Source organism: Gastrolobium bilobum, unplaced genomic scaffold (genome assembly GCF_033153095.1).
Source record: "Gastrolobium bilobum isolate Gb01-03AN ecotype WA unplaced genomic scaffold, APGP_CSIRO_Gbil_v1 utg16848, whole genome shotgun sequence".
Lineage (NCBI taxonomy): Eukaryota > Viridiplantae > Streptophyta > Magnoliopsida > Fabales > Fabaceae > Gastrolobium > Gastrolobium bilobum.
This window is the reverse complement of record NW_026899058.1, coordinates 29990-56161: the sequence shown is the minus strand read 5'-3', so window position 1 is coordinate 56161 and position 26172 is coordinate 29990. Positions and strand designations below refer to the sequence as shown.

General features: G+C 31.3%; 2 protein-coding genes and 1 long non-coding RNA gene across 3 annotated transcripts; all 3 read left to right on the top strand.

Moving 5' to 3' along the window:
- The first annotated feature begins 1256 nt into the window (after positions 1-1256).
- LOC133286725 (probable disease resistance protein At4g27220) lies at positions 1257-4253 on the top strand. Its single transcript, XM_061484180.1, has one exon. The coding sequence runs from the start codon at positions 1257-1259 to the stop codon at positions 4251-4253; it is 2997 nt and encodes a 998-aa protein (XP_061340164.1).
- Positions 4254-5117: 864 nt separating this feature from the next.
- LOC133286724 (uncharacterized) lies at positions 5118-13259 on the top strand. Its single transcript, XM_061484179.1, has 7 exons — positions 5118-5585; positions 5728-6555; positions 7803-8534; positions 8641-9468; positions 10623-11357; positions 12899-13160; positions 13246-13259. Exons 1-7 carry the CDS (start codon positions 5118-5120, stop codon positions 13257-13259), a joined length of 3867 nt encoding a protein of 1288 aa, XP_061340163.1.
- LOC133286744 (uncharacterized) lies at positions 13260-14917 on the top strand. The gene is made up of 3 exons (XR_009748168.1): positions 13260-13676; positions 14188-14291; positions 14697-14917. It is a non-coding gene; the product is annotated as an uncharacterized LOC133286744 (long non-coding RNA).
- Positions 14918-26172: the final 11255 nt, after the last annotated feature.

Genomic DNA, 26172 nt, shown 5'->3' with positions numbered 1-26172 from the left:
AATATTAAATTGGGGATCTTAATAATATGCATGTCTAGTAATTTATACTTAATTATGATTAGGAGTATAATTATTATGTTCGACTTTGATTTCAGTTTTGTTATTATTATATTTGTCTATTCTAGAGTCTTGAAGAGTCGTTAAATTATGAAAAATATATTCATTTAGTTTTCGTTTTTCTTACTCGATACTCTCTCATTTTATCAATAATTATCTTTAACTATGAATAATCATAGCTTAAAATGTTATATATTAATTTGATTTGATTTTCAGCAATCAATTCATATGAAAAGAAATTACTTTTATTCACAAGTATAAAAATTTAAGAAAGAAATTAGCAATAAAACTATTTAAAGGAAAATTTTGACATTTTGTCTATCAAATTTATTCTAGACCTCTTTTTCGTCACTGATATTTTCAAAAGTCATCAAGTAATATACCTGATCACTTTAGATATCATGCTAACAAGTTTTATTATTATATATGAAGATGTCTTGTTAAGAAGTTTTATTTCTTTTTCTAAAGGAAAACATAGGATGTATGGGAAATATAAGTATTTTATGACACCTGACACATTTTCTCAGAAAAAAACTGATGTGTCATAATTCGCTACCAGTGATAGTGAATTTGGTCTGCAATATGACCACGTGTCACGAAATTATTGGCCACGAAATTCGCTACCAGTGATAGCGAATTATGACAAATGACAGTCTCGTAAAAAATACTGTTCGCGTGGCATTTGAATAAAAAATTTAGCAAAAAGTGGCACTTTGGTCATTGTTCCGAAAAAAATTAAAACAAGCAACATGTGTAAATATATAGGTAGATTAACCTTAATTCAAATTAAAGAAATGTATATATTTTCAATTTTCAATTTTGTTAATGTCTAAATAAGTTATCTTTATGAAATATAGTTCTTAAACTTTAGAAAATGGTTCATTTTTCTTGTGCAAAGAAAATAAAATTTTAGCATAAGCTAGAAAACCTTAGCTGCAAAGGATAATAAATAAAGGATTATGGATTATTGCTTTGCCATCCTTGGAAATGATAAACTCATCTTATCTATCAATTTAATTCTTTGATTGACATTTATTCCCTTATTCATCATAATTAATATTATCTTCTTGTTTTCATATGCGTGCAGAAGATGCAGTTGATATATACATAGAGCTCAGTGAAGTCAATGATGAAATGATAAACTCATCTTATCTGTTCTTTGTTTTTTAATTTCATGTTATTGTTCAAAAAAAAGAAAGATGTATCTAGTTACTTTGTTTCATCAATTAGTGTCGTTGCCTCAAGCGAAGGCGTGGCTAGAGCAACAACTGTTTATTCCTCTACTGCAGTACGACGCAAGAGTTCGTGAACTAAAAGTTGCTGTTCAGAATCTCAACACGAAGAAAGAAGATGTTGGACGCAAAGTTGATGAGGAAGAAAACAGATATGGGAGAGGAATTCCAGACAGAGTTAAAAATTGGATACAAGAAGTCGATGAAATCATTTCTGAACATCGTCATTTCCAAAACGACGAACCCCATTATCTTGCCACATTTGACTTGTCTGGAACTGGTGGCCTTCCTAATCCTTGGGAAAGGCATCGTCTAAGCAGAAAAGCAAGTGATATTACAAAGAAGGTTAATGGACTACTGCAAAGAGCAGAGCAAGATTGGCTTTCTTATTGGGTTGCACCCTCCACGGCTGCATTTCTTTCTGTCGTTGGTTATGAGGTCTTTCCATCGAGAGAAGAAATTGTGAAGAATATTGAGGCAGCTTTGGAAGACTCGAATGTCAGAATGATCGGACTTCATGGGTTAAGTGGTGTAGGCAAGACCACTTTAGTCAAAAAAGTTGCTCAAGAAGCCTTAAAAGTTAAGATGTTCAATGTAGTGATCATGGCAAATGTAACAAGAAATCCTGACATAAAAAAAATTCAAGGGCAAATAGCTGATATGCTGGGGATTAAATTGGATGAGGAAAGTGACATTGCAAGAGCTGCTCGAATACGGAAGAGTTTAGAGAATGATAAAAAGAGCACGCTTATAATCCTAGATGATCTTTGGGCAAAAGTGGACTTCAATATGCTCGGGATTCCATCTGAGAATGATGACGGTGATGGAGTGGAGAATGTCAAAATGGCGATTCAATCTGATAATGCCGAGGAAAATGTCGAAAAAGGGCAATCCCCAAATATTTCATCTGATGATAATCAGAAGATACACGATGCCTCCAATGGGATGAAACAAAAAGATGCTCTTAGTCATTACAAAGGGTGCAAAGTTTTGCTAATTTCTGAATCCAAACAAGTACTGCTATTAAGTCATATGGAAGGGAAGGGAAAATCTATTTTCCCTATGCAAGTATTGAGGGATAAGGAAGCAAAGAAATTATTCAAGAAAAAGGCTGAAATAGGTGATACAAATTTTAAATTTGAAAAATTAGCAGCTCAGATTGTTGAAAAGTGTGAAGGGTTGCCCATGTCAATAGTTACAACTGCAAGGGCATTAAAAAACCAGAGCCTGGCGGTATGGGAGGATGTTAACCAACAACTTGAAAGGGAAAAGTTTACAGGAGCCCCTGAGTTTTCTACTAAGTTGAGTTATGAACTTTTAGAAAACGACGAGCTCAAGTACACTTTCTTACTTTGTGCTCGCATGGGTCATGATGCATTAATTATGGACTTGGTCAAGTACTGCATTGGTTTGGGCTTTCTTCAAGGAATCCACACAGCAAGGGAAGCTAGAAATAGAGTATATGCATTGGTTGAAAAGTTAAAAGAGTCTGGTTTATTGTCTAATAGTTACTCAAATGATCATTTCACCATGCAAGCTATTGTTCGCAGTGCGGCTTTGTCAATAGCATCCAAGGAAAAGCAAGTATTTACAATGACAAAGAGAAGAATAGATGAATGGCCTGATGAGGATAAACTTAAAAGGTATGCTGTTATTTCCTTGCATCATTGTGATATTGAGGGGTTTCCTATAAGTATAAACTGCCCGAGACTTAGAGTGTTCCATATTGAAAATAATGGTCCACGTTTGAAAATACCAAACAACTTTTTTAAAGGAATGAAAGAACTCAAAGTGTTGATATTGACTGGCTTTGATCTGTCACCCTTACCTTTGTCAATTGCATGCCTCAAAAAACTCAGAATGCTTTGTTTAGAGCAATGCGTGCTAGGTAAGAAATTTTCAATCGTAGGCAAGTTGAAAAATTTAAGGATTCTCAGTTTTTCAGGATCTGATATTGAAAAATTGCCTTCTGAATTGAAGCAATTAACCAAGCTACAAATTCTTGACATAAGTCATTGCTCTAAACTTCAAGAAATTCCATCTAATGTAATAAATAGTTTGACTAGTTTGGAAGAGTTGTATATGAGAAACACCTCGATTCAATGGAACATTGAAGGACAAGCAAACCAAAATCAAAATGCTAGTCTTTCTGAGTTGAGGCATCTGAATCAGTTGACAACTCTGGACATACAAATCCCAAATGTTGCCCATTGGCCAAACAATTTGTTCTTTGACAAGTTAAATAGTTACAAGATTGTTATTGGAGATTTGAATGAACACTTAGAGATGGATTTTAAGATGCCAGAGAAGTATGAAGCATCGAGGTTTTTGGCAGTGCGGTTAAAAGTTGACTTTGACATTCATTCTCAAAAGGGTATCAAAATGTTGTTTGACAGAGTTGAGAATTTGTTGTTAGAAGATCTCTTTGATGTCCAAGATATTTTTTATAGATTGAATTTGAAAGGATTTCCATATCTAAAACATTTGTCCATTGTAAATAATTCTGGCATTCAATTTCTCATTAAGCCAGAGGACAGGGAGCAATCTGAGGAGGTTTTTCCTAAATTGGAATCATTGTATCTCTCTAATCTCACGAAGATGGAAACAATATGCTCATGTGAACTTTCTAAACCCTCATTTGATAAATTGAAGGTAATCAAGATCAAAATCTGTGGTCTCTTGAAGAATGTCTTCTCATTTTCTATGGTTAAACTTCTAACTGTTCTTGAAACAATTGAAGTTTCTGAATGTAACTCTTTGAAGGCGATTGTCCCGGGGGGGACACAAAGTGACTCTAAAGAAATTGAGTTTCCTAAATTACGCTCTTTGATGCTACAATCTTTACCAGGATTTGACGGATTTTATCCCATTTCATCAATAGAAGAGACTAAAGAGCTATTCCACAAAATGGTGCGTTTAAAATTGTCATATAGATACATTTATCTTTTGCATTTTAAACTTTGATATTTTATTTTTTAAAACTAAAGGAAGGAGTTTGTGAGTTATAAACTACTTAAAATAATGTTTCCTTTTTCTAGGGAAAATTAACTTGAGAAAGTCAAATTCACTTCTTTAATATTTGCTGCTTCGCAGGTTGTAGTTTCCAAATTAGAGAGAATGGAGTTGTCCATGATCCAAGTTGACAAAATATGGAGTGACGACCTACCTTCAAAAAGTTCCAATTTCAAAAATTTGATGCACTTGGATGTGAATGGTTGTTCAAATTTAGAATATTTATTACCATTTTCTATGGCCGAGAGTCTAGTGAATCTTCAAAGCCTTTTTGTTAGTGGATGTGTGAAGATGGGACAAATCGTTTCTCAAGTGAAAGGTTCTAATGTTCAAATGAAGGTATGTAAGTTGGTGGAATTACATTCTATTTTTTAGATCTCTTCATTTGCCTTCATTTGAATTACCATAACTGATTTTTGTCGGGGTTATTGTTCTTATATGTCGTATTTGTCCACATTTTTTTTTTCACAATTTCTACAACAATAAATAATAATTTATCAACCCAAACCACAATTTACATCCTTTATAATCAAATTACTTTTTGTTCTCGCTTTATTGATTCAATTTGCTTTATATTTGACATCTTTATCAAGTGGATTATCTTATGGGAATTGTGAACCAAAGCAGGGCATCTTTCCAAATTTGAAGAAAATCAAACTGAGCAGCATGAAAAGTTTGACCAAGATATGGAATGCTAAATGCCATCCAAATTCCTTTGGCAAATTGGACACGTTGATAATCGAGCAGTGTGATAAATTTGTCAATGTTTTTCCTTTTCGGAGTCTATGCAACTTGAGGGTTACTAATTGTAAGTCAATGAAAGAGATATTTGATCTAGATGCTAGGGATGTAACAAACTTGCAGGATCTTCATTTAGAAGCACTCCCGAAATTGGAGCATGTATGGAAAAGGAATGAAGATCAAGGAAGGATTCCTAACTTGGAAAAGCTACGAAAGCTATCGGTTCATTATTGTGAAAGCTTAGAATATATATTTCCATTTTCTGAAGTCATGTGTCTTCCCAGTCTTGAAACCCTTGTGGTACGGATGTGCTTTAAATTGAGGGAAATTGTTACTAAGGGAAGAAGCTCTAAACCATCATTTGTGTTTCCGAAGCTAACCACTATCAAATTTTCAGCACTACGAAGGCTCATGAGTTTCTACCCAGGAGATTATGAAGTGAGTTGTCCAGAATTGAGCGACTTGTCTATTGAACGCTGTTTCAGGCTGAAACCATTCAGAAAAGATACCGCAAATGCACAAACAGTCCTTTTTCGTAATGAGGTACGAGTAAGCCTTTCAACTCCTAAGAATTCTTTCTAAATTATAGAAACATAAAGCAAAAATCATAATAGAAGGGGAAAAAAATCTCATTGCATTTTGCAAATATTTATTCTCTTTATTTTTCATTATGTAATTCTTATAGGTAATCAACAATTTGAAGTCCATGCAAATTGAGTCGTGGCATGCAAATTACATGGGGAAAGCGAACTACCGAAGGAACAAGTTAGAAGAGCTTTGCTTATCTAGATTAGTGAATACTGAGATTCTATATTCTTTCCTTGATAGCAATCCTAATCTCCAAAGCTTGTCACTGATTGCTTGCTCCTTTAAAGAGGTGGTGCCTCCCAGCAGATCTCCTGGAATTCAAAACTTGTTGGGGCTTGTTCCAAAGCTTAAAAGCTTGAAGTTAATAGATTTACCCAAGCTAGTGGAGATAGGCTTTGAACGAGACATAGTTCTACTTGAGAAGATAGAGTCCTTGGTTTTAGAGACATGTCCTTGTTTGGAGAGTATTATCTCTTCCTCGGTATCTTTCACTCATTTGACAAATCTGGAAGTGGTTAATTGTAATGGATTAAAATATTTAATGCCACCATTAACTGCGAAAAGCTTGATTCACCTCACCACCATAAAGGTAATCAAATGTGAATCTCTGAAAGAAATTGTATCAGAGCAAGGAAGTGAAGAAGATGGAAACAAAGATGATAATATTTTTTTCAGACAATTGAAAGCTCTAGAACTTGTGTCCCTGAAGAGCATAGAAAGTTTTTGCAGCTCTAAGAGTTATGTCTTCGAGTTCCCATTATTGGAGAACTTAGTAGTGAGTGCATGCCCCAAAATGAAGAATTTCTCTGAAGAAGTCAAGTGTACATCAATTTTGCAAAAAATATATGTCGTACATGAACAACAAAAGAGGTGTTCCTGGCATGGTAATCTAAAACATACTATACAAAAAGTGTCCGAGGAAAAGGTACGTATGTATGATTTTACGAACTGAATTCTCATTTTTTGTTGTGTTGTTTCCTTTTTTTTTATCTCTTTAATAACTAATTAAAAACAATAATTTATTGTTTTCTAAATAAGTCTTTCTTTGGACGTTGGTAAATGATAAAAAGGGAATAAATAGATGTTTAAAAAGAAAATAGAATGCAATAAATTTAAAGAACTCTAGCTCACTTCTTCCATTCCCCAATTTTCTTGGAGGGTAAAAGATGAAAAGTTGAAAATAATTATGGAGTTAGTGATTTAGATTAAATAAAAAATAAGTAAAGTAAATCAATATTACCTTTTAATTTTAGTAAATTAAGATTATGATACAATTTAATTAAATAAAAATAAGTACACTATTATTATTTGTTCACTTTAAAAATAACTTATTAAAAAGTGTTATAAAATAAAAGGGAGACAAGAATATTGACTGAGAAAAAAAGAGAGTAAAAAGAGGTTGATAAAGAAGGAAATTATGCAAATTCGCGAGGGTTGGAGGCAAGATTCTGATTGAATTATTTCCTTCTATCTCGGTCAGTTCAACTTTTTTTTCCATCTGTCTTTTATATCATTATAGATAAAAAAAAAATTGTACTTAATTCTAAAAAAAAAAAAAATTTGCTAAATAGCATTACTAATTGTAGTAATAATATATTGAGAAAGGATCCATTTATAAAAAAAAAAATTTATAATTTTTTTCAAATTACACTATATACTTCCAGAGTACGTAGTGTAATTTATAAGAATTTATAAATAAATTTTTTTTTAAATATAACTCTCTCATAATATATTATAAATTTATAGAGATAGCATTACTCCTCAGTTTGTTGTGTCTTTGAGTATGTAGGAAGAAGTTATATATACTTCCGCCGAAAATAGGCTACGAAATTAAAAAAAGAAAGAAAAGAAAGGTAAAAACCAAAAACATATTCATTCAGAAATTAACCAACCTCCACATTATGTTTACAAAATTTGAAGGTACTTTTCTCAAATAGGAAATTTAGTCGTACCGGGTAATGGATTCCTGTTTGTATCTAATAAAAGAAAAAATGAATGACAATTATGATATTCAATTGAGATTCAACTTTTAATCCTTTTTATTACTTGCTCTAGTTTTTCTTTTCAATTTAAGGATTCTGATAGGAATAGCAATGTAATGGTGTTTATTGGCATCGCATGCATTATAATATGATATATCTGATGATAAACTTTTTTTTGCAATATTTACAGAAGTATTTTGAAGGCATGGAGGAGATGAGTTATTCCGAGTATCTTGAGCTACAACAAGCAGCCTGGCATGTTGGAGTTGGTCTGCAAAAGAATTGGTTTTACAGTTTGAAAACTTTGAAGCTGGTCAAGTGTGATGATATTCAACCATATGCAATCCCATCCTATATTCTTCCTTATTTAAGTAACTTAAATGAATTGGAAGTACGGGATTGCAAGAAAGTGAAGGTAATTTTTGAGATGAATGACTCTGAGATTATGGAAGCAGGATCCCAATTGAAGAAATTGACTTTAGAAAAGCTGTCGGAGCTGAAGCAGGTGTGGAACATGCATCATCAAGGAATTCTCCGACGGTTTCATGAAAATTTGCAACAAGTCTCTGTCTCTTATTGCAACAATCTGAAAACTCTGTTTCCTTTGGCCCTGGCCAAAAATCTTAAGAAGCTCGAGGAACTCAAAATACGTTCTTGTATTAAATTGCCAGAAATTGTTAAAAAGGAAAAAACACCAACAGAAAAGTTTGTGTTCCCTTGTTTAACCATGTTGAATCTTTTTCACTTGCCAGAACTCAGTTGCTTTTACCATAAAACATTAACTCTGGAATGCCCCGCGTTAAATCATTTATCTGTGAAGGATTGCGGTAAGTTGGAGCTATTTCAAAGTGTACATCCCGAGGATGAGGGTGAAAGTAGTAGTGTTTCAAATAACAGAGGATTCCTTTTCTCGGATATAAAGGTAAGTAAAATAGAATCTCCACTCTCAACTTTATTTCGTGCATTTCTTTTCATGTTCTAATTCACAGCCCCCTTTTTTTAATTAATTCCATTTGTTTTGCCTTTAGGCTATTTCTAACCTGGAGAAATTGAAGCTCTGTGGGAAACGCACTTTGGAGTTATTAAGGTCAAGGTCAACGGAAGCCCTCATATATTTAAATGAACTTGAGGTGGGATTTGATGAGAATGAGCCGCCTACTTTTCCCTTAGAAATACTCCATAAAGCACCCGATTTAGAACGTATGCAATTTTCGAATTGCAATATTGTGGAGGAATTCCTCACTCCAGACCCCGAAATAGTTGAACACGGGATGCTTGGACACTTGATAATGTTGCAACTGTACAGAGTATCTAATCTCCACTCAATCGGGTCAGAGAAGTCATCATGGTTAAACACAATCCGTGATCGGCTCAACAAATTATATGTTTCCGATTGTCCCCACTTGACAGAAATAGTACATTCTGCAGTATCTTTCTCCAATCTAAAAGAATTGTTTATATGGAGATGTCATGAATTGAAGTATTTGTTCCCACCCGCAACAGCAGAAAAGTTAAGGAACCTTGAAGTGATGAGAGTCTTGGAATGTAAATCAATTAAAGTAGTGGTGGCAAAAGAGGGAGATCAAACAACTTCAGGATCAATTAAATTTGAGCGGCTTTGCTCGATAGAGCTTAATTCTTTATCAAGCCTGGAATGCTTTTATTCAGGGAATGACACTTTGGTGTTACCCTCTCTGATAGTAGTGAACATTCGGCAGTGCCTCAAGATGGAATCTTTCTCTCATGGATCGACGAATGCGGAATCTTTTAGAGGAATTTTTTCGTCCGTCTTACATGAAGAATTGGTCCTCCACGAAGATCTTAACGGCTCAGTAAAAAGGGTGCTTCTACAACGGGTAAGGATTTCATACCAATCAATTACTACTTTTCCTTAATGTTATGATTCCAAAAATTTGATAATTCCTTGGTAACTTTTAGATAAATACTAGTAAGACATTCCTTAATATTCTCTTTTTAATACTTTCCTTAATATTCAGTGAAATTTTATAGCTGTACTAAATAATTTGGGTCCAGTTACCGTTAAAAAATTAAAGAAATATATTTTTCACTTTATTCTCATGCAACGCACACAAAAAAAAATGAGTGAGACTTACTTTTTGATTTCTCTCTTTTTTTTAATGGATCCATTCATTTTTTTGCTGCAACATGAGAAACATATTCTACTTATTGTTATCAATATATTTAATAAGTTATGAAAGAAATGTTATCCATTTACGTGTGTTTTTTAAGAAAATATTCCGCCATATTACCATTAACATTATAATTCTACAACTACGATTTAGAGGGACTATAATATACAATTTTTAAACATTTATTGGTCGATTGCTTTTGTTACTGGCTTGAGGGCTGGGGCAAACTCGGTGCATAGCTCCTTTGCTTCCCTATAAAATAGTTCATACTCTTCAACTTTTAATTTAGCACGTAGGATGCATATGTACAATTTAACTGACATTTTAACAATATAAAAGTAAATTATTGAGTAAATATATAATTTTGTACTTTAGTCTTTAAAAGTTTTCGTCCATATAAATTAGTTTATTAAATTGTCAGATTTATAGCATTCATCCTACCAAAGTTATTAACTTGCTAATAAGTTCATTCGTTCAAATTAGATTTTTATAAACAGAAACTTTACAGAAGTGACACAATTAGTAACATCTTTCAGTCACCAAATTATATATTTATTCAAAATTGTTTCATATTTACAATCAATATTGTACAAAATAATCGAGGGCAGAAATGCCGAAGTCATGCATATATCTCAGCTTTTGATAGAACTATCTTTCCCTTGGAAATAAAAATAGAAACGAAAATGCAAAGAAAGATTGCAAAGAAAAGAATTTGACAAAATAAAAAACCTCAGTCTGGCAAAGGAAAAACAGGAGTACAGCATTTGAAACTCTACATAATAATTAAAGAATAAGAATATTATCCATACTTAAGTATCAAGCAATAAGTAGTTCATGTCTTTATTCTTTTGCATGCCCAGGATCATTTAGTTCTCGGGGATTCTCCACTGTTGGAAAAGATATGGTGCAAGTTGGAGCCAGACGTCCCACATTGGTATTTCTGCAACTTAAAGTCATTGGTCGTGGAAGGGTGTGACTTTTTATCAAATGCGATCCTACCTTCTCATTTACTTCGTTCCCTAAGTAACTTGGAAGAGTTGCAAGTGCGAAATTGTAATTCTGTTGAGGCAATATTTGGTGCTATGGTTAATATGACACCTGCTTCTGACCCCCTCTCCTTTGGCTTAAAGAAACTGATTTTGAAGCAGTTGCAAAGTCTAAAAGATATTTGGGATAAGGATACTCAAGGAAGACTCAGCTTTCCATTTCTAGAAGAAGTTCTGGTTGATGGATGTAACAGTATAGAATATTTGTTTCCAGCATCAGTAGCCAAAGATACACTGCAAAAGCTTGATGTGAAAAGCTGTGAGGGGTTAGTGTTAATTTCTGCAAAGGATAAAGCAACCACAGAAGAAGCAGAAAAAGAACTTTGTATATTCCCCAGCTTAATATCACTGAGGCTGAGGGATTTGCCAAATCTGCAGCAGATTTATCCTGGAATGCACATTCTAGAATGTCCTATGTTAAAAGAATTAGATGTTATCCGATGTCAAATGCTGAAGTTTTTTGTGACAAATTCTCAAACAGATTCACATCCAGAGAGTCAAGATAGTTCTCCAACAGACGAGGAGCAAGCCTTCGTCTCCCTTCAAAAGGTATGAACTGTTTTTGTATATGAAAGCCCTCTTCTCAACACTTTGCATTTTGTGCTTATACATTTATTATTCGAATATATAGCATCTTCCCTGTGTTACAATTTTGCTATTAGCCTTATATATCCTGTGTGTATAAGGCTATGGATCTGGAGAGATGAGAATTTCTTAGATAGTCATATTGTAGAATCTAATGTGCCAATGATAATCGTAAAATGGATTTGTTAGAGATCGTAATTGCTTAGAAAAATTACTTTTAATTGCTTCTTATTCTTGCTGCTTCTCTTTCCTTAATTTCCTCTCGCATGGTGTGCCTGGAGATGAATTGGCATGTCATGTCAGATACTTATACGATTTTCCTAGTTATTAGGACATTTTAGATATTTGGGTATATTTGTTTTTTTGTTTTGGTTGGCCTCAACAATCTTTGTAAATTAACATTGAATTTTTGAAATATCATCTCTCATTTTTTAATATGACTCCTAAGTAAATATTTGTATCACATTTTACTATACCACGTAATTTATAAATTTTTAATAACATTTTTACATGAAAATACAAAAAAATTATTGGTAATATTTTTTTCCATTATATCTATAAATTAATAATAAGTCAATTAAGGGATATAGATGAATATTTATGAAAAAGGAAGAGAACTTATCTGTAGGGGTGTGCATGGTTCGGTTTTCTTGTCGAAACGAATTCTAATTAAGAAGTGAATTGGTTTATTAGTTCAGTTTAGTTTTGAACTATTTTATAATCAGTTCGGTTCAGTTTAAAAGCAGTTTCCAACTGATTTTGAATCAATTCATAATTGAATTTGAGAGTCAATTTTGAATCTAAATGAAGATTATAAAAAGATTAAAGGAAAAAAAGAAAAAGTTAAAAAATATATTGAAAAGCTTGTTTATCTAATAAAACAAATAATAAGATTGATTAAATATTTAAAAGTTAGAGCTCAAAAAATTCACAAATAATTCAACTCATTTACACTCTTTTTTTTTGTAGGTTACAGGGAATAGAACACACAACCACACACTCACACACACCCTATTACATACACCCACACCACTAGGCTAGCCCTAGTAGATATTAGAATATGCATTTAAGTTGCACCACTAGGGATAGTCTAGTGGGTTGGGTGTGTTTAGAGGGTGTTAGGTTTGCTGTTGGATTCCATCTAATATCAAAAAAAAAAAGAATATGCATTTAAGTTGAATAAATATTTCCTAATAATTAAATGCCTCCACTTGTATCTAATAGTAGTTAGTTGTAATAAAAGTAGATACGCAACTGTCTAATATGTCCCTTAAGTTTTTATGAACTTTTTTTTTTTACTATATAAAAATAATAAATAATAAGAAAGATATCCCTCAACTTTTTTTAACCTCGATGAAGCAATTCATTTGTAAGAAATTCAGATCCCAATTATTATTTTTTATATAATTCGTTATTATCTAAAAAAAAAAAAAAAACTGCAATTAATTATTATCTAGGGGATCCATTTTTGCCTTCTCATGTTTCTTATTTATTTTGAATCACAGGTTACTCCCAACTTGGAGAAACTCTGGCGCACAAAGGAAGATGCCGCGATGATTGAGCAACGGAAACTTCATGTTGACCTCCAGCGTTTAGACTCCCTCCGTTTGGAGGGTTTTCATGATGAATCAGATGAATTTCCATTTGTTTTCTGTTCAAAGGTGCCATTTCCAAGTATTAAAAAGCTGTGGGTGGTTGATAGTGCCTTCAAAGAGATATTCCCCATTACTAAAATCCTTTCACGGCTTAAAGGATTGCAGCATGAGAGTTTGTCCCAGATTACATCAATAGGGTTTGAGCACCCCTTGATGGGAACCTTCCTCGAAAATCTAATAATGTTATTTGTTTGGAGATGTGATTGTTTGACAAACTTGACACCATCCACTGTGTCTTTCTCCAATCTCACATATCTTAGTGTAAAGGATTGCGGTAAATTGAAATACTTGTTCACGTCCTCAACGGCCAAAACATTAGGTGTATTGGAGCATATGATCGTTTCCAACTGTGAATCAATAGAAGAAATAGTGGCTAAGGATTATGAAGACGAAAATGAAGGTTCGATCATATTCGAGCAGCTTGAGGTTTTGGAATTGAGCTCGTTGCCAAAACTTCAATGCTTCTACTCTGGGTCTTCCACTTTGAATTTCCCATCCTTGAATAACGTTTATTTCAACCAAGTATCCAACGGCATGAACTTTTTCCGTCAAGGTTATATCTTACCAAACAAACTAGTGTGGTACACTAAATGAACGCCAAGTCAAATAGACGGTGTCAGCCTGTCAGGTATGAGTTGCACCCAGACAGGTTCCCATGACTTATATATATATATATATATATAGGCAAAATGATTTCTGCAGCTGCTGTACATACAGCAAGCAAGGATATACGTCCGAATACTAGGATACGGCAACGGATCCTGAGTTTTTTTTTTTTAAAACCGTGGGGCCCACTTTTCTGTGTCAGCTGTAGATAACACTATCTACGGCTGCTGCAGAAATGTTAAGCCCATATATATATATATATTTAATTCTCATGGACATGCAATATATGCTAATAATTAACTAACTTGGTCTCTATTAGCGTCATTACCAGAAAAATTATATTGGCTCTAATTTTGAAATTTATCGTTTGCTAATTTCCTTCAAACTATGTTATTAATTTGAGAAGGCTCATTCCATCATTTAATAATGGTCATTTGTTTCTTTCCTCTACATATATGAAGAATTTGGTATGTTTAATCAAAATATATTCTGTTTAAATTGTTTTGGTCTTATTATCTGATAATTTGTTTCAGGAAAGTGTTGTCGGGTGGGAAAAGCTTATTGTCATTGCCTTTTATCATGCAAGCTTGTTGTCTTGTTTTTCAAGCAGCAGTGGAGCAGAAATCATGGAATGTTGGTGAGTTTGTTATTTTTCCTGCATTTATTTTTTTTCCATTTCATGAAAACATGGACCTGAACATAGTAAAAGATAACATGACGAGTTTTTTTTTAGAAATAAAAAATAAAGTTCAGAAATGATAATGGATTTAATTTGATGTAGCATACATACAAACTCACAATTGTTAGAACAAGAATTATAAACTTAGGCTAGTTAAGAATTCATAAAAACACCTAACTTTGATAGTCTCACATTTTCTCATTCTCTATAAATTATGGTCTAACGTGAATATTTTACTTATCAAAGTTTGGGTTCCAATCACTGCATTCATGAAGAGACTCACTTTCCCTTGTTTTTCAAAGTTTGAAATTGTTTTAATTTTCAGCAACTATCTAATGTAATTTTTTTATTTCTTAATTTAAGGTTCAGTGGGACTTGAAGGATGCAATTAGATGATAAGTGGATAACATCATGGCAACAACCATTGGCAAATTGAGGGCTTTTCTTTTCATTAATAAAGTTTACCTGTATGCCCACAGGAACTTTGTGTTGTTTAGTGTTTCATGGATAGGTTGATCTATATTTTCTACAAGTGTTATGTATTGTTTTTAAGTTATGGTGCACGTGTTTCATGAATAAGTTGACCCGTAATTTTTACAGGTGCTATGTATCAGTTTTTAAGTTATGGTGTGTTTCATGAATAAGTTCACCTGTATTTCTATAGGTTCTATGTATGATTTTTTAAGTTATGAATTGTTTCATGAACAAGTTGACCTGTATTTTTTCCAGGTATTGTGTATGACTTTTAAGTTATGGATTGTTTAAGTATTGATTGCATTTACATACTTTGATCGTACTTTTTTTCTTCTCAAGAATCCACCATAAAACTTTTCTTGGAACCCTATTGTAACGCCCCGTCAGCAGCCGGTTAATTAACATTCATATGATATTAAGCGCAGCATGCTTAACTTAACTAATGTGGAAGCTAACTGAATAAATTTCCTTTTTTTACTTATGTATTGCAAATCTTTTCACTTTCATGGCCAAAATAAAAATGGCAGCATTTCCTCTGTATTTTGGACCACTGGTGATAATTCTCACTATGATAATTTAAACCTAATTGATTGTTTAATAAGTCAGACATAAACCATATTACCCAGCCATCCATGGCGTAGGCTATCTCATAATCATAACAGGTCTCAAAATAATATCCAGAGTTACTTACATGATTACACCAACCAACCAAAAGAGATGTAATCAAATAAGTAACCTATACATATACAGACATAACTAACAAAATAGATAAACTATCAACATGGCATAGACATCTCCTATGCTCTCAAAATAATGACATGGCATATAGATACATATCCAAAATAAAACCATGCCAAATACGTATCAGCATAACAAGTTAATCCTGACTATCAGGTCAGGTAATATCTCTCGTCTTGCTTCTTGCCACGTGATGCCTCAGCACCATCAGCTCCTGTACCTGAAATGGTAATCCCCATAATGCAAGGTGAGTTTATATAATTACCTCAGTAAGCTACAGACCCTTAGAGGGCTCCTCCACCCCTAAGCTCACTTATGGTATGAACACAATATAAAAATTCATGTATGCATCAGAATATGTATGACAATGCAGTGTGCAATAATATAATCCTACTGGCCAGAGAATATAACAAGTATGCATTACGCAAGGAAACACCATCTTGCAACATACTGTATGAGGAAACACTGTCTCATACTATGCATAAGGAAACACCGTCTTATGCCTCACGCAAGGAAACACCGTCTCTGTGGCACACAAACATACATACATATACATGCAACATATAATAAGTTATTTTTAACATACCATATCAAACTACCACCCTTCCTCAGAATTTGGTGGAACAAACAGGGGATTAACCCCAAGGACCGAAAGCTTACCTGTAATAGCTCTTTTTCTAGCCTCTTCCAAGTCAAAAGGTCCATAAGCCAACAAAATGCTCAACAAATGACCAACACACCTATTCCATGGTGAATTTATCACAATTAAATATATATACCCATTTCATATAAGTTTCACATCAAACCATTGTTTTATACGTATCTCAATATCAAGTAATCAAGAGCCTTGCTCAATGTCCATGCTCTTGCTCCACAAGTCCACTTGGTCTCACACTATAACCAATGAACACATTTACATCATTATCCATCATCAATTCATATACACAGTACTGTTCATCTCTATAGTACTATTCATGTATATGTCACTATTCATGTATACGACATTATTCAAAAATATGGTATCTTTACTTTTTTCAAATACATTTTTACCGTTAAAATCCTCATCTAAACACTTTTCTCAACATGAGCTAAGCCTTAGTCAAGCTCTAACATGTTCAGTCAAGCCAAACTTTCAAAATGAAAAACCTAAGTTCAATCTTCATAAATACTTGAAAAGGAAGAGAATTTCTTACCACAATACACTCTAGAACAAAGGAGAGATGAGTTTCTAAGCTCCCATGGTCTCAAACTCCATCAAAACCCATCTTTTCCATGAAATTTGAAATCTTAGGGAAGGAAGAAATCTCTCTACAGTGAACCCCACCCAACAACACTGGTACCAATGGATTTCTCTCAAAATTTCTCACAAATTTGGCTTTGGAACAGAGTGATTTGAAGGTCTTTAGCTTAAGTTATGAATTTTGGAAGATTTTAAATCAAAATCCCTTTTTTTCTTTCCTTTCCTCTCTGTCGCTGTGTTTCCGAAGAAGAAGGGAAAGAGTGACTCACTTGAGTCACTTAAATGAGTTTACTCTATCAGCATAAGCTTATCTATCTACACATCTCCATTCATTATTAAACTTTACCCGATAGACTAGAATATTTTTCTAGTCATGTTTCTAACTTTACTTTCACTTTTTGGATAACTTTGTTTACCCATATATTTAGGGATAGGATATTGTGACACCCAAGTTATGTTACACCCATGTGACACCCAGTCAATCTCACCGTTAGATCTCTTATGTTGATCCAACGGTTATATTTATTTCCATCTTTGTATGGTCATGATTTCCCAAATTTAAAGTGAAAGCATTAAATATGGGAAATCATAACCATACAAAGGTAGAAGTAAATATAAAATATTAAATTTGGGAAATCATGACCATACAAAGATGGAAATAAATATAACCGTTGGATCAACATAAGCGATCTAACGGTGAGATTGACTGGGTGTCACATGAGTGTAACATAACTTGGGTGTCACAATATCCTATCCCTATATTTAACCTTTAACTTTAATTTTAACTCCTTTTTCATCAAAGATGACTTTATTTCTTTTTCTTCTACTTTTCTTATAATTATTCTTCAATATTAAATCCACAACTACTAATGAAGGTTATTATACTCACCCCACCTTTTTATGATTTTTTTCGCAAAATTAGGATCATACATGGAAACAAACCCATGATATTGCCAGAGGATCTCATCCTTACGCTCCCAAGTAGCCTCGTCAAGCGTTTTGTCTTCCCATTGAATCTTAATCATCGAGATTGTCTTATTTCTCAATTTCCTTTTCACATTATCAAAAACTTTTCACGGCCCTACGTGAGTCTTAAGATTTTCCTTTATTTTAACCTCATCAGGCTATACAACATGAGATTCATCCCGAATATATTTCCGAAGTTAAGACACGTGGAATACATCATGAATATTGGATAACTGTGCAGATAAGATAAGCTGATAAGCAACCAATCTCACCCTTTTTATTATCTTATAGGGACCGATAAACCTGAGACTTAGCTTCCTTACTCACGCCCCAGGTATTAAAATTAGCAAAATCACTATTTAGTAAAATGATTAAAATTTCTTGATTAAATGAGTATAATTACTTAGCATTATCATTTTACTGTTCAAGTCAGCAACCATTCAATTACCAAAATCACTGTTTAGAAAAATGATTAAAATTTATTGATTAAATGCAGATAATTACTTAGCATTAACATAATATATAATTAAATTCTAATTTTAAATCTAACATAATATATATTTTTAATTACCCATTACTTAACATTATTTAAAAAAAAATTATAATTTTACAATTTCACATCATATTATTAATAGACTTATATATGAAAATATGTGTAATTTACTCATAATTGATTAATCAACAATTAATTATTTTATTCATTGAAAATATTATTTATTTAAGTTTTTTCAAGAAATTAAAAATTATAAAACCTTTTTAATATTAAAACACTATAATTATATTTAATTAATTATATTTTCACTTTATAATAATTTTGTGATTATATTTACTGAAAATATTTAAAAAATAAGATACAGTTTTAAAAATATTTAATAATTTTTTATATTGATATTTTTTTCTGTAAAACAATTATTAGTTTAAAACATGTGGAATAATTAACTTAATAATTATAAAATTATAATTAATAGGAAAAGGTTATATTTATTGCCTTTTTTCTTACTATTTCTTACTAACCAATCTTAACCCGTCAATCTAAAGATTATAATTTATTATATCACACTTATTAATTAATTATTAATTTCTAATAAATTATAACCGTTAGATTGACAGAAATCAACAGTTAAGATTTGAGAGTAAGAAATAAAAAAAAGATAGCGAGTATAACCTTTCCTAATTAATAATCTCTTATAATGATCTCAAAATTGGAAAAGAATGTACTTATCACCAAAAAAGTTTATCACTCTTACAACTGACCTAATCATCGTTAATTTTCGTCAATCTAGTAATTATAATTTATTAGATTTATTAAAAATTAATAATTAACTAATAAATACGATCCAATAATTTTCAATGAGTAATAACCTCTGCAGAATTAATAGGGATTAAATTGATTATAAATATGATAAAAAAATTTGGTGGTAAGGATACGTTGCCCCTCAAAATTAGGGCGCTGGTGAATTTTTTATTCTTCGTTTGCGAAGCACTATGTTCTTCTCCTTGCGCATGCACCTTTCGTGTTTTGCCCTAATTCCCATTCCACTGCACACTTCTTCCTCTCCCTCGCGTTCGCCCCAATGCCCGAAGGCGGTGGAGCTCTGAATCTGAAGGACTAATGGATGGTGAAAAAGATCGAAGCGGGCCGAAGAGGTAATTTGAGACAACTTTGTGTATATTATTTGATTATTTTTCTTCATAAAGATTGATTTTCTGCAATACTTAATAGGTGTCCAAATAAAATAAAATTTTATTCTTGACTGGTCTAACGTCTTGAATATTGCTGTCACTTTATAAATATTTCGTGTCCAAATACTCTGTTTGTTAGAAGCATTTTTTATTTTTTTCTCTTTTGGTCTCTTAATGCTAAATTTGCATCGTATAATCATAGTCTGGAAATGGGAATGGACATTGGATATGGCATTATGAAGAAAGCTGGATATAAATGTGTTGTATAACATCTATTTCAAGCAAGAATGTGAGTGTTGTTGTCTTAACCACTGGGTAAGCTTTGTGTCTTATCAGTAGTCTAATAATTTTTGGAAGGCTCACGTACTGGCCTTAACCCATAGGACTTTTGGCCCATGCGCAGGGGGAGCTATATGGCCCTAACCCACATGGGCTAGGGCTAAATTGGCGAGGCTGTTCGAACCGTAATTTTTCAATCACAAAAAGCAGCATTATCTCTTTTCCATGTTCGTCTTTTTTCAAAAAATAAAAGATAGTAAAAATAAAATAAATATAAGTTTTAAATACAACAATAGCCTTATTCCACTAAGTGGGGTCAATTACAATACCACTGATCATGACCTCAAGAAAATCAAATTGTCGATAAAAAACAAGTAGAGGAAGGTCCTTTTCAATGGTTCCTCCTAATGTGTTCTTCGTTCTTTCTCTAATTTAATCGGACTGTATTCCATCTCACACATTTTTTTGCATTGGAGTCTCCATTGATATTTTCTGGCAGCAGTGAATAAACCACCTTAAGAGTTTATTTGATGCATTTTTTTTTATGTAAAAAGCTATTTTTAAATTAATGATAAAATAAAGTTTTGAAAATAAAGTTAAAAGTTATTTGGTGATTATATAAAAAGTTCTAATAATATAGGAAAGATGAAATAATTTGTTATTAGGTTGGATTATTAGAGTAAAGCGTAAAATTCATAAATATAAGTTTAGAATAAAGGTAAAATTGTAAAATAAATATGAAGATTTCAGAAAGTTGGCATGCATCTTAAAAAAGGCTCCTCTTACAAGGATTTCGTTTTAGTTTTTTTTTTTTATTATAGAAAAAAAATTCTTTTTATAATAAGAACTTTTATAAAACTATGTTTGATTAAGTTTTTTTCTTTTAAGGATAAGAGAAGTTAAAAACAAGACATGCCAAATAGGATAAGGGAATATATTCATTTCACAACTTCATTTTCAAAGCAATCCCAATGCTTTGAAGTGATTTTTGCAAGAATTTTGTAGCCTTTTCCTTTTCCCTGCTCTCTTGTTCATTAAAGCTTATGGTTGTTTTCGTTGCCTTCATAGTAGTCAAGTAACGACTTATCACAACTTATTTCATCGTATTTGAAGTTGAGGTTTGTTTTTATCCTGGTCATGTTATTCATTGGCTTCTATAAAAGAAATATAATTATTAACATAATGCATGTTCATCTATTGCCACAAATGTTTGTTGGTTGGAGTCTTAAAATTCATTCCTTTATTAGAATGCAAATTTTGGTGTTCCCTACAAAACTGATCAATACGGCGGTAATTAAGCGAATTGTCTTCGTTGATAGTTATGGCATAGATTGGGAGATGATACATTGACTAAAGTAAAAAACCTGGCATTACTGTGATACCAAAGTGAGTAATTTGATAGTAGAAGTAAACTTAAAATGCATTGGGCCGCCGTTGCATGGTTGTAGCAAGTGAAAGTGAACAACACAAATTAGTGGAATAAATAAATGCCTATGTAAGGAAATTAAATTTCTACATAATTATGAATAATATGAAATCACTTTAGTAAAATATTGTTTAATATATATGTGTGCGTGCACCTATGCGTATTGGTGTCAAACTTTTTAACTTGTCAGTGGTGTCAAATGATCTTGTCCTCAGTGGCGGACCCAGAACTTTTTATAGCGAGGGGCCGATTTTTTTTTTATATTATTAAGAAAAGTACATATAATCATATATAAATTTAATATAAAAAGTTTGAAAGAGTTTTATTATAAAATTCAAGGTCAATTCATTTAACTCTTACTCTACGTTTTTTCATATTATTAAACTCTTTTATAATTGAATTTGTGCTAAAATTCAAAACAATTTATTTTTCAATATATGTAATCAAAGAATCATAAAAAAATTGGTCTTCTATTCAATTTCGAAGTCTGATATTGATTATCTTCCATTTGACAATGGATGCTGACTCTTTTTCTTTCCCAATATTTAGCTCAATTGGAACTCCGACAATAATTTATGCCACCATCTTGATAATCAAGTATGCTTGATTTTGAAATTTTTTCTTGAGCCCTAAAATTTGCTACTTCCTTTGGAAAAAATTATAATTTCAATATCTAAAGTTGTGTTTGTTTAAGTTTTTTTGGAATTTTCAGTCCAATTATTTAATTTTTTAGTCCAAAATTAATTTTTTTTCAGCCCAAAATTACATATATATATTTATATATATATATATATATAGTAAAAAAAAATCTAAAAATCAGGGAGGGGCGGTGGCCAACCCTAACCCCTCCCCTGGGTCCGCCTATGCTTGTCTTGACACACACACACATATATATAAATATATATAATGAATATATTTTCTATTCTATTTGGATAGTTTGTAAAATAGAAAAAATGGAATTTCTTTAAAAAAAAAAATATGAAACATATACATATCTAAAAAAAAAGATAGAAATAAATATGGATTAAACTATAATATAAAAATAGAAGAATAAAAAAAGGAGAGGGGATAGTCTTTATTCTGATATTTAATTTGTATTCAGATAAGATACACATTATGAATAGATATGTTCTGCGACGGAAGGATTCGAACCTATGAATAGCGGGACCAAAACCTACTGCCTTACCGCTTGGCCACGCCCTATTTTTTATTTGGCAGTAACAAACACTATTATTGATATTGGTTGTTCGTCAATTCTAGTTCATTTCATAAATTTCTACAGAAAAAATTGTTGATATATATATGTAATATATATATATATATAAAAAATTGTTGATATATATATGTAATATATATATATGTAATATATATATATATATATGTAATATATATATATATATGTATAGGGGAGGATTTTTTTACTCTAGAGTAAGATTTTTAAGTCTTATTCCTCATTTTAGCCGTTGATGGATGAAAATCAATGGTTGTTATTTGTAATGTAATTAATAATTAATTAATTAATATGACTTCCTAAACTATAACCGTTGGATAGACGGAAATCAATGGCTGACATAAGAAGTAAGACTTATAAGTCTTACTCTGGAGTCAAATGATCTATATATATATATATGAGGTACGATCTTTTGACACCAGTGTCAAATTTAAAATTTGTCACCTCATCTGAGAGCCATTAGATTAAAAAGATCAACGATTTGTAAGCATGTGACACCATTGATCTTTTTTGATCTAATGGCTCTCAGATGAGGTGTCAAACTTTAAATTTGATATCGGTGTCAAAGAATTTTATTCCTATCCCATATATATATATATAATTTTTATTCGATTTACATTCTATCAATTTTTATATTTAAATACATTCTAATCTTATTGATTTTTTTATTTCTTTGGTAAATATTATTTAGAATAAGGGGCAAGTTATTCTCATAATTTTTTTTCTTATGTCTTCTTATTATTATTTTGTTACCGTTTGTTAAAATTAAATTAGTAGATCTTATTTAATTTCATTTTGTAACTGTTGATTTGAATATAATTGTCTTATTAAAGTTCTTATATATATATATATATATATATATATATATATATATATATTTGATTTGGTTTATATTGTAACAGTTTTTATATTTAAATTCGACCTAATCTTATTGATTTTTTAATTATTAATTTTTTTGTTTGTTTTTTTAAAAAATTCAATTTCAATTAAATTTGTTTGATTCCCCAGCTGATTACTACATTACTACATTATTCTAGTTCATTTCACTATTTAAGTTTTCTAAGATGACTTTTCTAGAAGTCTTTTAGGCTAGTCATGCGAATAATAATTAAATAACTAAAACAGGATACAAGATAGATCAGACTTAGAGCATCTTTGAATCTTCTTATTTTTAAGCTAGAAGCTACTTATAAGCTAAAGCTAAAAAATAGAACTTAAAAAAAGAAGTTAAAAGCTGTTTGGAAATTACATAAAAAAATTAGCTTAAAAATTACTTAAAAGCACATATTTTAAGAAAATTATATCTCTCTCCATCTTTATCACTCTTCATTTAAAAAAAGCACACAATTCAAGAAAAACAGATAAGAGTTTAAAAAAAAGCTCCTCCTAGGAGCTTTTAGTTTTCAACTTTTTTCTTCAATATAAAAAGAAAAGTTCTTCATTATAAGAGCTTTTCTTAAAACCTGTTTGGCCTAGCTTATGCTTATAAGTAGTTTCTAATTTAAAAAAAAAAAAAAAATCCAAAGCACTTATGTTTAACAATGGCAACTTGTTTCACTATTTTAAGTGCCTGTTTGGATCCTCTTATTTTTAAGCTAGAAGTTACTTATAAGTATAAGCTAGGCTAAACAAGTTTTGAGAAAAACTCTTATAACGAAAAGCTCTTTTTTTTATAATGAAGAAAAAAAGCTGAAAACTAAAAGCTCCTAGGAGGAGGTTTTTTTTAAGCTCTTATCTATTTTTCTTGAATTGTGTGCTTTTTTTTAAAATGAAGAGTGATAAAGAGAAATAGAGAGATAATTTTATTGAAATATGTGTTTTTAATTAATTTTTAAGCTACAATTTTTATGTAATTTCTAAACAGCTTTTAACTTATTTTTTTAAATTTTTTTTTTTTTAACTTTAGCTTATAAGTAGCTTCTAGCTTAAAAATAAGAGAATCCAAACATACTCTAAGTTTTCTAAGATGACTTTAGAAGGATACAAGATAGTAAAATTAAATAGAAGTCTATTGAGCTAGTCATGCGAATAATAATTAAATAACTAAAGAAGGATACAATATAGATGGCACGTATGTTTAATAATGGAAAGTTGTTTCACTATATGCCGAACATTCTTTCTGATTTATGAAGCAAGTTGAAATATTTAATATTTCCAAGCTGTAACGACTACAACAACAATGATAGTAAAATTAACTCCAACGCATTTTACGCTATTGCCAGGCTGTAGCACGTGAAGGTGAGAACAGAGGAAATAATTAATGAAATAGATTAATGCCCATATTTGTGTATTACTTCGAAGCTAAAGCTTATAAAATCACGATTCCTCTAATAACCGGATTTGTGCTTCAAATCTTTATGTGCCATCACTGTTTTCGAAGCCATCTCAATGCTATGAAATGACTTTAAATAGCATTTGGGAAGGATTCCACAGCCTTTTCCTTTCCAGTTTCCAGTGCTCCCTCCAAGTTTTCTTTTTTACCATTCGTCATAGCTGCTGGCTGTTTTGATCCACCATATTCGAAGTTGAGGTTTTGTTTCTATCTTAATCATCTTCTTGATCATTGGCTCCTCTAAAAGAAAGATAATTATTAACACGATGCACCTTCGTCTATCATAAAAAATATTTGCTGCTTAGAATTTTAAACTCTATTCCTTTACTAGAATATAATATTTGTGTTTATCTTCTCTACGAAGATGATGAATGTGCCGATAAAAGAATGTTTTGATTTGTTCAGCTAATTATCTTCATTGTTTATTTGGCATAATACGGAAGATGATACAATGATTACTTAAAGTCAATTAAGCAAAAATATCTTTGGTTTAAAAGAATTAAAATAGTCACTTTTCCAACAAGGAAAAATAACCGGGAAATTCTTTAAAGAAAAAAGCGAGAGTATTACAGTCAGTAAAAAATGTATTTATTAAAATTTATCTTACTTTTGGAGAGTAAAATATTTTGATAATCTTATCAAAGCTGACCCTTTCTTATAGTTAAACAGCATTTTTTTTTTAAAAAAAAAGAGTCTAATTTTGTTTCTTGACATCGTTTTAAATCTTTTTAAAAAGGGCATTCTTCCAAATATATATATATATATATATATATATATATATATATATATATATATATATATATATATATATATATAGGGTTTATCGTTACTTAAGTTGTTTGAGATAATTTTATCTCCGGCTACTAAATCATAACCATACAAAAATAGATCAATGGTATTAAAAGAAGAGAAAAAAAAAAGAAATCATAATTATTCAAAGGTGAATCAATTAATATAAGGAAATAAATAAATAAAACAACGTAGTTTTGGGATGGCCGGAGATAAACTTATCTCAAACTGTTTGAGAAATATTTTTTTCATATATATATATATATGGAGAGAGATCATTTGACTCCAGAGTAAGACTTATAAGTCTTACTCTCTATCCTAACCGTTGATTTCCGTCCATCCAACGGTTATAATTTAAGAAGTTATATTAATTAATTAATTATTAATTATACTATTAATGACAACCGTTGATTTCCGTCCATCAACGGCTGGGATTTGGAGTAGGAGTCAAAAGAACCCTCCCCTATATATATATATATATATATATATTAACGATGATGTCTTGTTGTTTGAATATTAAATAAAGAATAAGTTAGTGTTTACAATCTTACAATTTATAGGGTGAAATATATATCATATAATTAAAAAGGTTATATGATAATTGAATAATCCTAATTAACTCTTATTTTGTATTATATTTCTGTCACAGAAGTCGAAGTCAGCCCGCGATGATTCCAATTT